Source organism: Artemia franciscana, chromosome 10 (assembly GCF_032884065.1).
Source record: "Artemia franciscana chromosome 10, ASM3288406v1, whole genome shotgun sequence".
NCBI lineage: Eukaryota > Metazoa > Arthropoda > Branchiopoda > Anostraca > Artemiidae > Artemia > Artemia franciscana.
The window spans coordinates 2,540,635-2,559,395 of record NC_088872.1 but is presented as its reverse complement, the minus strand read 5'-3'; the positions used below and the strand labels follow the sequence as shown (position 1 = coordinate 2,559,395).

The following is an 18,761-nucleotide window of genomic DNA, read 5'->3' as shown; positions in this document are numbered from 1 at the left end:
GGAAGTGCAATGGGAGGCTGGTGGCCAACCATCCTGTGCTTTCACACACCCTTCCTGCTTACCTTCGCCAGATTTCTCCAGGTACACATTTAGAGTTGGGTCGAATCTGGCTGAACTTACAGAGTCACGCCACTGACCCCCGTCATAAACTAAATAACTGGTCACAACTGGGATTGAACCCGTGCCCCGTGGACAAAGATTTCCCACACCAGTGCACCAACCACTTAGCCAGAACGTCTGTTATAAGAGAAGGGAGATAGGAATAATAAATTAATATGTTTGGGAATGAAGGTCATAATAGATTGTTGTGAAGTTCAGCTGCATTCGAAACGGATTTGTATTGATTGAGAATGCTTTTTTTGTACTGTCTTTTGCACACTTCAATTCAAATCAGGGAAGCTGTAGCTCCAGGAAGCCCCTCAAATGACGCCACTGGAAGTACAATGGGAAGTTGGGGGCCAGCCATCCTGTGCTTTCGAACACCCTTCCAGTTTGACTTTCCCAGATTTCTCCAGGTACCCATTGAGAGTTGGATTGTAGCTGGCTGAGCTTACAGAATCACGCCACTGACCCCCGTTTAAACAGAAATAATCAGTGACACCAAGACTCGAACACCCGTCCTCACAGATAAAGGTTTTCAAATGTAGCATGCTACCTATTTTGAAAGTTGGGAGGGTGTTGGTCCATAAGTCTCTCTTTGTCCAGGCTTATTTAAAATATGTACTATATACACCTGACCCCGTCCCCTCATTACCATGTTTGTTTTTTACTATACAGTTCTTGCTTTTTGACAGTACCACTGTTGAGCTGCTTATCTTTCTATTTCAGTTTCCTATCAACACTATGCTCTGCTGTTTTAACACACAATCATGATTGGCTTTCTCATATAGGACATAATATTAAAAAGTCAAATAAACAATGCTACATCATCCTATTTGGAATGAATAGATCTTTGCTTGAAGAATTGAAAACGTTTCTTAATCTTTTATTGGAGCCCTGTTCCCGATTATCGATAAGGAAGAAAAGACTTGCTGTAAGATGTGATACGTGTCCTCTAGTTGATCAAAAGAGAAAGTTCATTCTCCGAAGGAAAAGTTTTTCTGGTCGAGTTAGTATGGATGATGCTAACTTTCAAAAGCGATCAAGATCCGAGGTAATTTGTCCAAAGTGAGTAACTTTTTGCTAAAATAGACGTATTTTTTGGTATTGTTTCGATGTTATCAAAATTTGTAGCAGAAAATAAGTCAAGGTAGTTAAACAAGATTAAAAAGTTCTTAAATAATTGGCTATTATACAAATTTGGAAGATTGTTTGATACCGCGCAATTATCACTACTTTTAAAGGCGGGATCATCTAAGGCATTTGCTCGGGTAATATTCATTTAGAGAATAAGGTAGCTTTGCATGGTATCCCTACGAAGACAATTTGGAAAGCAAATTAATTTTCTATTAATGGCAGCTCATCAATTAAGGGATAGGGGTTGATTTTAGTATTTACACTTATTGCCCTGTAGCAACTGCATCCACTGCATCGAGAGGAGGGCTGAATTTAGTAAAATTTATAAACAAATCTATTTTACGAAACATATAAGAAGGTGGGAGTAGAATTTTGACATTTCAGGGTAGTCACTGACCCGAAGCCCTTCTCCTCTTCCGATATGTACATATATGTGTGTACATATAATAGTACATATATATAGTATATATATAGTATATATATATATATACATATATATATATATATATATATATATATATATATATATATATATATATATATATATATATATATATATGCATATATATAAATATATAATATAAAGTGCCGAAACCCTATAGGCAAGTGTGTATTCTCCTGATGAGCCCTTGTTTTGTTGCCTCTAAATTATTTGTTTTTGCAATTTTTATTGTTTGGTAAATGACGACTTATACTTATTGACGATATGACTGCCTGTCCATGGATTATTCTTTATGGTTGATTGTGTATGGCTATGCTGTTTGACCTATGTGATTGTATGGATGAGTAGGGTTAAGGCCTCATTCAAGTGCTGATCTATGCTGTTGCATTGGTGATTTCTCTTTTCATATATATATATATATATATATATATATATATATATATATATATATATATATATATATATATATATATATATATATATATATATATATATATATATATACTACGTGTATATTCACGTAAATTCAACATTGCAAGCATAGAAGGAATTAATTCAGTGGTTCATAGCACTAAAGTGTGTCCAAGAATCGGTCACGTTCAACGAGGACTGAAAAATGAAATTGAAATAATCGATGTTACATCATGCAGAAAGTTTTTGGGCTACGTCATTTTTTCAGAACTTTGAGGTATTTACTATTTATATGGATTCCACTCAGGGTTGTTAATTCGTAAAATATAGGAAAGAGTTTAAAATTTATTTTGAAATTCTAAAGGGAGGGGTGCAATCTTGTTGTTTGTCGTTTTTTCAATGGTTATACCAAAACGGAGGCAATTTTCTATGAAAATACTCCCATTAAGACATTTTTAAAATTCCATTGGAACTCTAAGGGGGAGATGCTCTCACTACCCTAAATCAAAATTCGCATGTGCGAATTAAACGGTGCTTCAACATAATTTTATTTCTGTAATTAATTTTATAATTTCAATGTAATATTTTGATAATAATACTAACAACTAAAAGTTTTCTTTTAATTAGATGTCGTGGCTAATACACAGTGCTGTTATCATGTCATATTACCTAGATTTACCAAAATAGCTATAATGGAGATTAATTTAAATTTTGAATTAATTATTTAACTTTAATTAAACATTAATTTAAATTTAAAAGCTACACTGGACCTTTCTTGTAAGAATCTTTAATTTGGTAGCTGTGATGCATCTATGCTCAATGACCACTGAGAAGAATGCTGAATTGACTCTAGTGAAGTTTTGTTAGGACATAACTAGGTCACTGCTAAACAGGGAGCATGGGTGCCATGTTGCAGCATCCTTTGAATTTGAAAGAGCCCAGCCATCAGTAAGCTCTATATCGATGAGAAAGTTGCACACTGATCGTCAGAAGAAGCACTAATTTCACAACATGTATCGATTATTTGTATCTTATCACATACTAATTTGACAATGAGATCATTTGTTTTGGTTTTTGTTTAGCATTCTAGTAGTAGTTCTAGAAATGTCGTAGTTCTTTTACTCTGTATACCCACTGTCATATAAATAGGAAAGTCGATATCTCATTAGCCCAGTTATGGGAAAAATCTTTACTCTGGAAAGCGTTGTTCTAGTGGATACGGATTCCCCTTCCAGATTCTGACACTCAGAAGCTAGTTGAACCTGACGAAGTCCCTATCTGTCCTGGTGAGATAGCTGCGGTAATCACCAGAAAAGTTACAGAAGTTTGTAATAAGCTAGACAATTTCATGAATAAGGACCCTCCCGCCCCCTCGATTGTTCCTACAGTTACTGAAACAAAGCCCTCATATGCAGTGGTACTCAAGAATTTGCCCACTGACCTAACGAAGTCCGATTTGAGGAAAGACTTTTTGCAAAAAATGTGTGGCAGAGAGTGCTCTAAAATTGTTGAATTTCAGCCCAGAAAAGATAATTGGCGAGTTGTTACAGCTAGCAAGGCTGATGCAGAAACTCTTGTCGGGGTCTTTCAGAACGGTGATAAATCTCTTTCTGCAACAATCAGGAGCCCCTCTCACCTCGGTATTGCTCGATTTGTCCCCAGCAATATAAATGACGATGAACTTTGCGCACTGATTCCTAAATGTGTCAGTTCAAGACAGATTGGCAACACCCGCTCGTTTCGATTGAAATTTGAAACCAAAGTTGATCTTATGAATGTCATAAAAAATCCCCCAGTCATAGATTATGAGAGCATCAAAGTGGCTGAGTATCTCTCCCTCCCGGTAAGATGTTTCAAGTGTAAAGCTTACGGACATATATCCAGTAGCTGCAAAAATGAAGCTATTTGCGTAGTCGTCGGTGACCATGGTCATTCAAGCTCCAAAACATCTCCTTGTCAAAGGCCCAAGAAGTGTGCATTGTGCAAATCACAGGATCATCCCTGTTACAGCTTCAAATGTCCAGTCGCCCAAGGACTTTTAAATAAAGTTAAGTCAGCATAATGGCTCGAGCCTTAAGTCTCTTATCATGGAATATCAATGGCAAAGTGGTTGACAAAGGCCTAGTCCTCTCTGAACTTTTAAGTAAAAATGAAATAATTTTTCTGCAAGAACATTTTTTGTCTCATGAAAGGAAAAACTTACTCAGCATTTCACAGAATTCTTATCTCTTATTCCACCCAGCGAAAATGAATAAGAGCCGTGGCCGACCTTCAGGCGGATTAGCTATTATTTCACAATTTCCCGTCAATCTCCTTGAGTCGAATGACCATTTCATTGCTGCCGAATTTTCGGACCTAATCTGTATAAACGTTTACCTGCCAACTAATTACTGCTCTTCGCAATCAGAGAATAAATTCATAAATGCTTGCAAAAAGCTAGCGAGTTTTGTGAAGGGAGTTTCAAAGCGTCCAAATGCTCGAGTTTTGATTGCAGGAGACTTTAATTGTGACTTAACAGACAGTTCATCGCCAAGAACCCAGCTCCTTCTGAATTCCCTCCCCCCTTCCTACTTGCTGACAAAACAGAAACTTTCACGTTTATTGGTGTCCTGTCAGCGACTTCTAACCTTGATCATTTTATTGCATCTTTCCCCTGTGAAACTGTCGAGGTAATTTGTGATGGCTTTTATTCGGATCACCTTCCAATAAAGTTGAAAATAAATGCTTCATTTCATGCCCCTAAACAGCCAGATAAAAAGTGGTTTTATATAAAAGACTGGAAAGAAGTTAACCGCGAGATGTTTCGTTTTGAATGTGACAGAATATTAAATAAAATAAAGGTGCCCTTTCATTTGTTGTGCACGCGTTCTGGCCTTAGTGAAAAAGAAATAGCCATCGGACTTACCACCTATCTAGCTGAAATTAACCATGCATTAAAGTGTGCTGAAGCTTCAGCTGTCCCGTGCAAGCGTATTAAGAAAGGCTCTCAAGTTCAGGGTTGGTAAAAAAACCCTTCCCTTATTTCTGCGTGCGAGTCTTCTAAAATTTGGCTGAATATTTGGAGGGATTGCGGCAGGCCTAAGTCTGGGACTATAAATGGTCTGCGGCTACGTTCTAAACGTTTTTTTTCTAAAGTGTTAAGAAAACATAAGGTTGATCTTATTGAGAAAAACGCTCATAAAATTGCAGAGAACCCTTCGAAGCTCTGGAAAAAATTTGAACGCCCTTGTGAACACATTAGTGCAAATAATATTCCTGAGCCTGAGTGGATAAATTATTATAAGCATGAGTTTTCTTCTCCCGATCCTGCTCTTGAGTCAAAATTTGAAAAAGAATTAAGTGTTTGTCTGAAGAAACACGAACCTTCGACATTTATAATTAAGCCAAGTGATGTATCGTTTTATTGTCAAAAACTAAAGAAAAGAAATTCCGCGGGAGTTGATGGAATTACTGCCAGACATTTTGATTATGCAAGTGCTCTTCTTTTTAATCATTTATGTCTACTTTTTCAAATGTCTATTGAAAACGGAGTTGTTTCTTATCAATTTACAGTTGGTCAAATAACCCCTATCCCGAAAAAAGGCAAAAAGGATTTTACTTCGTGTGATTCGTTCCGACCTATAACAGTTTCTTGTACTATTTTTAAATTGTTTGAGTCAGTTATTTTGGATGAAATTGTTTCTAAATGTTATGTCCCACCCCACCAGTTTGGTTACCAAAAAGGTATTAGCCGGGAGCATGCCCTTTTTGCTTTAATGAATGTTCTTGCTGATGCAGAAAGAAGTAGATCCCATATTATCCTTTGTGCTTTAGATGTTGCTCGTGCTTTCGACTCTTGCATTTTTTCCCAAGTTTTATTTGAAGCGTATAAAAGACGGATAAATTTTTGTATAGCGAAGTGCCTTCTGTATATGTACCATCACCTTAAGGCGAAGTTAAAGGGGGGATCTTCCCTTTTTGATATTTTGAAAGGAGTCCGTCAAGGTGGCCTTACCTCACCTTCTTTATTTAATAACTCTGTTTTAAATGCCCAAAATTCTGTTAATTTTAGTTGTATTCACCGTGGATTTAACTTGTCTTTAATAACTTTTGCAGATGACGTTTTGAATCTAAGCCGTACTTTTAGTGGATGTGAAAACGCGTTTAATCAGCTTTATAATGAATATAAAAATATTGGGCTTTCTTTCAATGTTGATAAAACTGCTGTTGTAGCTTTCAATTTTAAAGAGACAAATGGCCCTATTTTTTTATCTTTAGCTAATGTTCATGTCCCCCTTTCTCAAAAATTAGTTTACCTTGGAATGCCTATTGGAAAAAATATGAAAGAAACTGTGAATTTATCCCTTGAACTTTTGAAGAAAAAACTGAGAATTGCTTATGCTTCAATTGCATCTAATATTAAACATATTGATAAATTAAATCTTGCGAAAATTTATAATAGCCTAGTTGTACCTCATCTCCTTTCTCTTTGTCCGGTTTGGCAGTTTTTTAGTGGACCTCAGAAACTATCTGTTCGTAGAGTATATTTTCGTTATTCTAAATTCCTTCTCAGTTACCCTCCTTGGACTAGAAATAGTTACTTAGTGAACAAATTCCGCCTAGTTTCTCCTACATCTATTATTGATAAAAGGCTTCATGATTTTCGTTCTTCTATGTCGATAGTGTCTCACCCATGGTCAGCATTACTTATTTAATTGTTTGATTGTGTTGATTTGTATTTATTTGACTTATTTAATTGTTTGATTGTGTTGATTTGTATTTATTTGTACCTTTTTCTTCTCTTATTACTCCATCTTTAGGGCGTTTCGCCCTCTTTTTGTAGATGGGTTATAAATAAATTGAATATATATATATATATATATATATATATATATATATATGTATATATATATATATATATATATTATAGCATATAAAATATAACATATAAAAATTATATATTATAATCTTGCTATATTGATAGCTGAGGTTCAGCATTATCTATATCCTTAATTATACTTTTTGCTTTTCATGTTCTTTTGGTTTGACAAATACATTGAAAAGATTGCGAAAACGTGTAAAAACATGAAAGTTTTTTAAAGTTCTTAGACAAGTTTATTTCATTCTTTAAGGAAAAGTCTAAGTAGAATTATAATTCTTGCTTGGTGAAACAACGGATCAGAAACGATAAAGTCAAAGATATGTCTTGTCTCCTCGATGGTATAACCCCGATGTCTCCTCAAGTTACAACTATGGGCTTGTCGCAAAATCACGTGTTTCACCAGGATTATGAACCTTAACGGGTAAAAGAGCTCGAATTTACCTATCTGAAAGTAATATGAAATTGAACTTGAATTTAGCAAGCTCAAAATAAATTATTAATTAACCTGTTCTTATTATTATAAGAATGCTCTTTTGATCTAATGATTTTAACCAGGATCTTGATTCTGGTGGAGTTTTATCTATAACTAAAATCATTAGTGAGGTCTTCTCGGCCAGTATATTGCCGAAATATATTAAGTTCATTTAATTTTTCATTTGTTTGGGTCATTTTATGTGCACGAAAAATTTACATTATGAATTAGCAAACCGATTTACCTCATCTAAACCAAACATTAGAAATTTTTAAATTTGAGAGCCTATGTATTAGGCACATACAAAAGAATTCCTTATTTTGCCATTTTGTAAAACTTAAAAAACAAACAACATCAAACACAGGTCAACTGATCGGTAAGAAATATATGTAATTATGAGGAAAAATTGCGTATATCTCAGGTTTTTGATCGTGGGGGGGGGGGGAGAATTCTGAAGCCTCTTATGTATTTCCCAATCATAAGAAGGATCTCTAGGAAGTTCCATAAAGTCATTCCGATTCTTAATCTTTTTCAATTAATTACTCTCCAGCGTCTGTGGGAATTGATAACGTAAAACTCATTACTAATTAATTAAATAAGATATGATTTTCTTTGTTCGACTTTCACTACCTCTGTTCTCAGATTCCACTGAAAGGAAAGGACACACAAGGGAATGATTTAGTCCTTTAATTGCTTTCCTGATGAATCTCTTGTTGATTACTTGCTAAGACAGTAACTTCAACCAGGATTGAAATTGAAATAGGGTTGTCATGTTGTTGCTGTGGTGCTGAAGAGACAGTTGAAATGATACTCTCTAAAATAGTTTGATATTAATACTTGAGACAGTTAGTTTAAGGTATATACATTCACCTGGTCTTTGTATTGGTTTTAATGAGACAAGTGACGAATCGTTTTCATACGACGAAATTAACTAAAATGCGTGAACCAGAGAAAGTGAAACCTTAATTTGTCGCTGCATTGATATGATAGTTTAAATATTAATTCTAAAAACAGGGTAAAAAATTCAGTATTGGTATTATGCAGGGCTGTCATCAAATCAGATTTTCTACAAAAAGCCAGAAATTTGTTAAAGTCAGAAAAACGGTAAAAAATTTGTGAAAAACTAAAAAAAGCGAGATTGTTCTCGTTTTAGGCAAGCCCAATACTTCAAATAGGCCGAAATTCTGTGTTTTCAGTCTCAAAAAGTGGGCGAGACTGATTTTCTGTGATTGCTAGTATTGATTACCTTTTCTTTCTTTATTTTCTTTCTTTATTTCTTTCTTTTATTTTCGTCATTTCGGCCAAAACTGTTCCCTTAATGATTTTCAGAATTAAAAATTGTCAAGGAATTAGTAGAAGTCTTTCACAAACAGTTAGCTACTAATGATTGTTTTTGCAATATTACTTGAAATTGGTCTTTTTATGTGTGTGATCTTTTTTTTTTTGTAAGAAAACGCAGAAAAAAAGGAATCTGAAAATTATGATCAGGCACTAAGCTGATGATAAAGGCAGATAAATCAGCACACTTTTTTTGAATTTTTGCTGAACATTCCTCCCTGAAGCTCAGCCAAAAACTATTGGCTAATGTCTTTTGACCTACTGAATTTGTTTTTTCTTCAGGAGAAAATAAAGTCAAGTTTTTGTCAGATTTTCCTTTCAAGAAAGTAAGAAATTTCCATTTTTTTTAAGTTTTCGAGAGGTTTCAGTTCTTTTTCTAGAATCACAATAAATTTCTTTTCCAATAGACTTTTACTTTTAAGACGAGCCGAAATAGTAGTTACTATTACTGAATCAGAGTCAGATGGCAATTCTTCTGCTAAAAATTTTATTTCTAAACGCGTTTTTTAACGTTTGGTTACCATGGCTAGAAAAAAATTCTTACTTCTTAATATGTAGAATAGTTGAATCTAACACATTAGGCATGCAGACCAGCTATACTTTATCGCCCCCTTCTAATGTAAATTTTTCCGATCTAGGGTCTAATTTTTTCGACCGAGTGTTTTTATTTTAGGAATTTTTTTTTACGAAAAAACTTTTCGGAAATTTAAAAAATCACCGGGCTAGGGTTTTCGGCCATTGTTATTTCAATGGTCCAGAAGGATTTACAAAAGGATATAGAAAGTTTACAAAGGGATTTTTTTTTCAGGTGAGTAGGGTACAAAAAAACTTGAAAAAACGCATCAAAAATTTGTTTATATTAATTTTTGTTACGTTTTCAATAGTCGGACAAACATTAAGGGGAGGTGAGATTTCAAAACCCTAACCTCCCTCCCCCTGGAGAAGGCCTTAGTTTCAGTGTTTTTTTTAAATTACCATAAATTTACATATTATATGTATTATAATCATTTATTATTATAAATTATTATAGTGGCTATTATGACTTTCAATGATTTCTAAGAGACTTTTTCTATATTTTTCAAGAAATTAGAGCCTTTTGTGACTGCGCAAGCATCAACAGATGAAAGAAAAGATTTCATTTTATATATCAGTGCATAGTCGAGCTCTATTTAATCATTCTACGGGTATCTAAGATATATTCTACGGGTATTTGACAACTCTAGAAAAAGACCCGTAAAAACCAGTGCAGGTCAGGAAACAATATGGAATTTTTCACCCAATAATTTCTTTGATTACACTGCCTTTCTATTAAATCGTTCTACAGGTATCTAAGATATATGTGAAAAGAAAGAAAAATTTTCAGTCGTGTGCAAGTCACGTTTTTTTATACAAACCTTAATAACGTCCAGGAAGAGCTGGATGCATGTTGAAATTCTTAATTGAAAGCTGTTCTTTTCGCAATTTATTAGTGCAAGAACAATCACTGAAATCTCCATAGTTATTTGACAACTCTAGAAAAAGACCCGTAAAAACCAGTGTAGGTCAGGAAACAATAGGGAATCGTTTGCCCAATAATTTCTTTGATTACACTGCCTTTCTTTTTATAATTAAAATGAAATATGAATGTATTAACAAGCAAAGCTTTTAATTAAAACGATGAGAATTGAACACCGTGTATGTATCCGGGTTGCAGCTGTAGCTACCCACCTAGTAAGAGATAATCACGTCCAATACTAAGAAATATAGTAACTGATAACTCCTAAAATAGAGTTTGATCAAAACAAGAAGAACACCATTAGAACTGTCTTGTCCGAAACCCTTATTTAGGAAGCTTATCGTCCCTTAGCTTGAACAACAAGGAAAATATATCGGCTTAATCAAGAAAAGTGGCTTAAACCACGATATTTTGCATATACGATATCTTTTTTTTCTTTTTTCTTTTCCTCGGATATGTCAATAAAAGTCAAGCCAGCAATGAATATGGACAACCCTTGAAAACCTAAGCTTTGGGTATTTATGATCGTTTTAGTGGATTGACCCTAGCCCAGTGGTTAGTGCGCTAGAATTGAAATACTGTGTCCGTGAGGAAGCGAGTCAGCGGTGCGACTCTGTAAGCGTCGACCCATCTTTAAATGGGTACATGGAGAAATCTGGGGTAAAAACACGGGTAGTGTCTGATTACTTGCCCTCCAACCAGGACATGTACTCCCAGTTGAAGGTGATAATCGGTAGTTCGGTACTTGGGCTACGTAGAACATTATTCAGCATGCGGAAAAGTTAAGTTAGTGGATTTCAGAGCCCTGGTGGTACAAAATGGTGCTATAAATATTAAGTTGATTAAGATATAAATTCAAGATAAAAGGATTCAGTTGGTAAAAAATCAAAATAAAACATTTTTTAGTTGCCACTGTAATGTTTGACACATTCTGCCATTGTCATGTTATTTGACAGTGTTCAACGTATGATTAAGAAGTGTGAGTTTTTGGAAAGCTGAAGAAGATTTGTTAAGTGTATCCCAGAGAAATTGTCTAAGGGTACTTTTAGGTAGTGTTTTGATTAGTGGTAGACAGTTCCACTGTCTGGGGCTATAAAGAAAGAAAAAACTAAAGATGGATAAGCCTCGTTTTACGGACCAAGGATGATACAGTCCCAAAGATACGTTTCGCAATCCATCGGGGGCCAAACAAAAGCAGGCTGTTCCCGAATGGAGTGGAAGAGGTCTTAAGAAAGGATTTAAAGACAATTGGAGCTTCGCGGGATGAAGTAAAGAGTGTACCTTTGAATGGGTTAGGGTGAAGTTGGTAGAAGTTGCGATGGCCTCAAGCGGGTTGGTCCTGTAGTGAATCTGTGTTATTGGGAGTAGTAGAAGCAGTAGGATTTCTTTTTTAAGAACATTTGTCATTAAGTTAATTCACCTAGTATTGGGATGCTAACTTTTCAATAACAATATCTTCCTACCTGTTTGCTATTTACCACCTGAATGCTAAGTTTTCCTTAATGGAGTGTCGAGTCTTTGCAGTTTTTGAGGGTATTGGTTTCACCAGTAAAATCTACATGGTCTAACTCAGTGATAGATGGCAATATTGTTTGCTGAGAACTCATAGATTTTCAAGATTTCCGATGTTTGTAATTTGCAGTGTCATAAGTTTCTTTTAATTTTAGTAGACTATAAATTGGACTATCTCTGTTTTAAGTGAAAACTATGTTTGTTGATTCCGGTAGATGGCACATTCAGTAGTTGCCATTCAACATATTATGGCAAGAAAAAAAAATCCAGCGTCAAATATATCCCGTTGTATTGCTGCATCTATCAAAAAAAAAGAAGCCTAAAAAGGATAAAAATGGTTGATAATGGTTAAACCCAAAGGTTAACAATTGAAACGGTTAATAACCAGCGAAAAAGTAGAAAAACATAGTCAAAGTGAAGCACAGTGACATGGTGGTTTTTTTTTTTATCATTGAGGCCCAAATCTCGACTTTAAAATCATACACGGTTTGCATATATACCGCATTTCTTGAAGTAATCTTTATCTTAAGGCTGCATCGTCTTACGGATGTGGCCTTAAGGCCTCTGGCTCCTATCCCATCCCCATCAGTTTCTATTAAATGGCTTATTATATTAAGGCTGATTTCACAAACTTACCAATAGTAAGGTAACCTATAAATGAATGTCACCTCAGTGCCATTGTGTTTCTGGTTAAGTTCTTTATCTTAAAAGTTTTAAGTCATTCAGCTTTTCAAACACATTAAATCATGCAAGATTTATCCTTAAAAGAAAACATAAAAAAGAAATATGGCCCAAAATATCTAAATCTCTCTCAATGAATATTATTGTAAGAAACTCAGAATCGAACAAAAAAAATATAAAAATTAATTGTCTCGAGTCAGATCTCCTTTTCTTACTAGAAGCGTACGAAGTTCTGGCCTTCTTTTTTTTATATAACCATAAACAGGCTATATTAATAATAGCCTTAATATCAGTTATAACAATAGATGGTATTAATTAATTACAATTATAAATATGAATTAATTAACTATAATTTCATTGACCTATTACAATTAATTTTATTAATTTATAAAATGTAATATAAACATAAATATTGTTAATTGTAGCTTTTATATTCAGGCTCTCCCTGTTTCATAACTGTAAACAGGCTATATTAATTACAGCCTTGATATTAATTATAAACATGTATGTTAGATAAACATGTAATTGTAGACATAAATTAATGTACTTTAATTTCATTAATTGGTTTCATTAATAATAATACAAACATAAATATTATAGCCTTTATATTAATTATTTTAATTGCTTAAAGATTAATATGACAGATTAAGTGGTAAATACCTTACCTTCTTCATCTCTTTCGAGAACACGTAAGCTGGATGATAACAGGCTCTGGTCTGTTTTAACTATAAACAGGCCATATTAACTACAGGATTTATATAAATTATTAATGTTATTAATTAATGTTACTTACTTACTTAAGTCCCGTCCATCCTCGTGGGACGTTTTGGGGCCACTTCTTTTGACAGGGCATGAACTAGGGCTCGGTACGTTGTTCTATCGTGAGCAGTTCGAGTCAGCTCAACGATGCGCTTTCGGTCAAAGTTTTCAATCCACCTCTTGCTAGGTCTTCCTCGTGGTCGAGATCCGTCTATGGTTCCTTCGAGGGAGATTTTTGGTAGACGGTCGTGGTCCATTCTCTTGACATGCCCAAGCCATCGCAGTTGTTGTCGTTTGATTTTATTTAGGATTGTATCGGGGGACTTCAGCCGTCTTCGCACCTCCTCATTGGCCACATGTTCAGTGTAGGTGATTCTTGCGATGCGACGGAGACATCTCATCTCGAATGCAAGTAGGTTGCGCTCATTTTCGATTTTCAAGGTCCAGGTCTCCCATCCATATATAGCAGTTGGCACAATTAGGCTGTTGAAAAGTTGAACTTTCAGCTGGTTCGACAGGTTTCGGCATTTCCAGATATTTGTGAGCCTTTTCTAACTGGAGCTAGCAAGAGCAAGGTGGCCTTTGATGTCGGAGGTGTGACAATTGTCTGCTGTGAGGAGACTGCCCAGGTAGACGAATTGGTCGACCGTTTCAACTGGCTGGCCGTCAATCATTATGGAAGGAGTGGCTGCTTGTTTTTGGCGTGACGTGACCATAACTTTCGTTTTTTTGGCGTTAATTTGCATGCCAAAAGGTTTTGTGGCTTCGTTGAGATAGTCTGCTTGTCTTTGGAGATCAGCGGCCGTTGTAGAAAGCTGGTCGATGTTGTCAGCATAGGCGAGCTTGTTTACTAGGACTCCACCTATTTTGGCTCCATGTTCGTCTGGTATCAGTGACAGTATGGCGTGAAGAAACAGGTTGAACAGGTGGGGCGACAGAATACATCCTTGTAAAACTCCCGAGGATGTTGAGAATTCATCAGAGAGTCCATCAGTGGTGAGTATCCGGCTTCTGGATTGATTGTATATATTCTCAATAATCGTGACGATTTGGTCGGGGATACCGTAATGTCTTAGGATGTGCCACAGACCTTTCCTCCAGATTAAATCGAAGGCTTGCTGAAAGTCAATAAAGAGATGATATAGGTCTCTGTTGAACTCGACAAAGCGTTCCATGAGCTGGCGAACGGTGAAGATTTGGTCAATGGTCGATCTTCCAGGTCGGAAGCCAGCTTGGTATTCACCCAGAACGGAGGCTGTAATTGCTTGGATTCTACGTAGGAGAGTTTTGGTCAGTATTCTAGCTTGATGACTGGTCAAGCTGATAATGTTAATTATTAATTATGATGATGTTATAATGTTATTAATTATAATGTTAATAATTAATTATAAAATAAATCAATTAACTATAATATAATTAGTTAATCTTGCTATTAATGTAATACAAACACAAATATTGTGAGTTATAACATTATATTTGTTGTATTCATGCGTCAAAGATTAATTTGATAAACTAAGTGGTAATACAGCCCTTATATTAATTATAAATGTAAATGTTATTAATTAATTATAAATATAAACGAATTAACTATAGCTTCATTAATTAATTGCGCTTATTGAGATAATACAATTATAAGTATTGTTAACTATAGCCTTTTGATTAACTATAGTTTAAATCAAAGATTAATTTGATGAACTAAGTGGTAAATGCCTTACCCTTTTCGTTTCAGTCGAGAACATACAAAGGGGATGATGACAGGCTCTGTCCTGTTTTTAACTATAAACAGTTTATATTAATCATAACCCTTATAAACATTATAAATATAAGTATTTTTCCCTTTTTGTCAGGAATATTCAAAGATAAATCTTAATGCTTAATGCTTGCTAAATGCTAATGCTAATGCTAAATGCTAAATTTTAATGCTGAAAAGTCAGAAGTCATATCATTCAATTTGGACCCAGTTCTCGAAGGATTTAAAGTTTATCTTGATGGACTATCGGTTGCTCCTAAGCCAGAAATAAAAATCTTGCCCTCCCTATCAATGACCCTCTTACAGCAACTAGAAAGTTCGTCATCCGTTATTTCCAGCACCAGACGTCCAGTGCCTAAGGCAGCATATTATCTAACGAAATTTCTTTCGATCGCTGGCTGCTAGCCACACTGTATACCGCATATGCGCTTCCAAACTTTTTTTTTTTACCTTGTGCCTCTCCTCGGGCGAGTAATTCTTGGGCCAATAGGAGATACGATATCATAGACCCTAATGCTGCCATCTACAGATGCGTTGAAGCTTATTATAAAGGAATGAATGGACACCCATGTTGCTCTCTTTTAAAATAGTAGATTTATCATGTTTTTCTTAGTTATTTATTAATTTGGTTTGGGGTTGTGTAATTATTGTGCTTTTTATGTGTATTGTGATTATTTTGGTAATTATTGTGCTTAGGTTATGAATTTTAATTTCGTTTGCCATTTTCCGTCTTTCTCTTTTCTTTCTTTCTTCTTCTATACTCCGTTTATGGTTGTGTCTACAGCAGGTCATAAATAAATTCAATTCAAATCAATTCATGAAATGTTATTAATTTACTATTGATATAAATTAGTTAACTATATTTTCCTGAATCAATTATTGTTATTTTCATTAATAAATTTTGCTGATAAATATTATAAATTATAACTTTCTAGTAATCATGTTGATCTTGTTTCTTGTCTTTTTTCTAATATGGGATTAACCCTGAATTTTGATGAATGTGAGTACCTGGAATTCGAGGTAAAATCACCAGCTACAGTTTTTGCACTGCCATGCGGATCTTCCTCGATTTGATATGCGAATGTTATTAAGTGACTTGATATCCATATTTGTAGTACGCTCTCTGGGCTCCGTGTAAAATCTCTTGTCGACATTAAACAAAAGCTTCCGATGGGCTACGCGAAAGTCGTTGCTAATCTTGGTTGTTACTCATGTCGAGCACTCGCCCTTCTTTACAGTACATTTTGCGACCACTCCGTTTTATTTATGTCTGGTGTTTATCCTCTCCTCGAGAAGAAGCATCTAAAATCAATTCGAGTGATGTACTTTCGGTACCCAAAGTACCTTCTTTATTTGCCTCGTTCTTACCGTAATCATGCCATTGTTAGTAAATACGGTGCTATGGGTGTTACTGAGTCATTTGAAAGATTACATACTGTTTTAGCTTATAAGGCTGTTTTTCATTAGGTTGCTTCCACCCGCTGATTAGATTGTTTTGCCCTTAGTGATTGTACATTATATTTGTGTATATTGAAGTTTCTTTATGTTTCTTTTTTCCTAGTACTCCGCTTTTGTTTGTTGTCTTGTGGTGGGTTAAAAATAAATTATTGTTATTATTATAGGTCAAAAATTTTTCTGATTTAAATCTTGTCCTTTTCTTTTCTTTCGAGAGCACGCAAAATGGGTGCTTAGGTTATGAATTTTAACTTCGTTTGCCATTTTCTGTCTTTCTCTTTTCTTTTTTTCTTTTTCTATACTCCGTTTATGATTGTGTCTACAACGGGTTATAAATAAATTCAATTCAAATCATTTCATGAAATGATATTAATTTATTATTGATATAAATTAGTTAACTATATTTTCTTGAATCAATTATAGTTAATTTCATTAATAAATTATGCTGATAAATATTATAAATTATAACCTTTTATTAATTATGTTAATAGGTCAAAAATTATTCTGATTAAAATCTTATCCTTTTCTTTTCTTTCGAGAACACGCAAAATGGGTGATAAGAGTAATGAACTCTCATCACTGCATACTTTCCTAGCAAATGACTCCTGTTTCCTTGGGAATAGAAAGCGTGAAACTCCTTTTTAATTATTTTAGGTAAATAAGAGATTCTCTTTGGTCGATTTTTCCCTAACAGCCGGTTATTTCTCATGAAAGAAAAAAGGGGTCTCAAAGGAACTCCTCAATTAGTTTTTTAATTTAACTCTTGGAAAAGACTCGAACAACCTCAACCTGGAATGAAATGTCAATCTGTTGCTGTGATAAAATTGCACTAATGGAAAGTTGAGGGAGAATTGTATTTATATTGCATTTGATCTGTGTTTGAAGTAGAAAGAAACATGATAGAATCAGAGAAATGAGTGGGCTGTGAAAGGAAGTTGTACAAAAAACAAGTTGACATTTAATCGTGTTATCATTGATTTCGTATTTCATAAACTTGTTCCACATTTGTGGCTGAAGAGAATAAAAATATCAAATAAATAAAATATACTTGTAAAAAAACAAATAGATAGTAAATAATAGAACAGAAAGTAAAAAAGATACTAACGTGATTCGTACCTTGTGATAGGAATTATTTCACATTTGTGTCTTAAGACAATAAAAATATTAAATAAATAAAATATACTTGCAAAAGACCAATAAACAGTAAATAATAGAACAGAGAGTAAAAAAGTTAGAAACGTCTATCGTACTTTATGCTCATAATTAATTGCGTGTTGAAATATATGGTAACCAATTTAGGTTCCAATCTCAGTCTTTCTGACTTCCAAACGGGACATTTTAAGATCCAACAATTTTACGAGCGCATCGGTATGCCAGAATAATGTAGCACTTTTTGTGCCTGCCTCCTTTTTCCATGGGGTTGTAGGCTCTTTTTCGGAATTTTCATAATTTATTTTTGCAACAAAATTTATCTTTATGATCAATTTTTGGGATGATTGTGATTCCTGAGTTAGCTTTAAATTATAAATTGATGTTTCAAAATGTATCCTCTCCGATTTATAATATTTTTGCATCGTTGAAAAGTCTATAGTTTCATCTACTTGAAATTGGGTATTTTATTTTGGTCGTATGAAATAAGGACGAAAAATTATCCTACCTCCTTCTCAAGATGTCCTCGAGTTATTTTGTCACGTTTTTTTTTGTCATGGTGCATCAGGGGTCCTATTCTTCACCAAACATATTTGGATGGGGTGAGGGGTTTTGGTCTACTTCTAAGGGGACATTTTAAGGTCCAATAATTTTACAAGCGTATTGGTATGCTAGAATATATCTTAAGGATTATTCTGAATGAAATAATTTTCTTGGTTTTTCTTTGGAAATCTCCGTTTGAGGGTTTTCAATCACGGTGATTTCAATCGAGCACTTTTTGTGTCTGCCACCTTTTCCAGTGGGCTCTAGGCTCTTTTTCGAAGTTTCAATAATTTATTTTCGCATCAAAATGTATCTTTATGATAAACTAATGTGATGATTCGGATTCCTGAGTTAGCTTTAAATCGCATCTCAAAATATATCATCTCCGATATATAATATTTTAGCATCGTTGAAAAGGCTCTAGTTCCATCTGCTTGAAATCGGGTATTTTATTTTGGTCGTGTGAGATAAGGATGAAAAATTATCCTTCTTCCTTCTCAAGATTACATTAAAAAAAACTAGTTTTTTTACCTGAAAGTAAGGAGCGACATTTAAACTTAAAACGAACAGAAATTACTCCGTATATGAAATGAATTGTCCCCTCCGCAATCCCTCGCTCTTTACGCTAGAGCTTTTAATTGTTTTAAAAAGCAGAAT

General features: G+C 34.4%; 1 protein-coding gene across 7 annotated transcripts in view; it reads left to right on the top strand.

The window, feature by feature from the left end:
• LOC136031651 (uncharacterized) overlaps window positions 1-18,761 on the top strand; it is a 238,092-nt gene that overhangs the window by 87,643 nt on the left and 131,688 nt on the right. For 6 of the 7 annotated variants that reach the window (XR_010618551.1, XM_065711305.1, XM_065711306.1 and 3 more), the window contains one exon: window positions 829-1,167. The exons of the other annotated variant lie outside the window; for it this stretch is intronic. Coding sequence is in view for 5 of the 6 variants with exons in the window: in XM_065711305.1 (XP_065567377.1) it covers window positions 829-1,167 (339 nt within the window). In the remaining variant the exon portion in view is untranslated. The remainder of the gene's footprint in view (window positions 1-828; window positions 1,168-18,761) is intronic. 7 annotated transcript variants of the gene reach the window in all.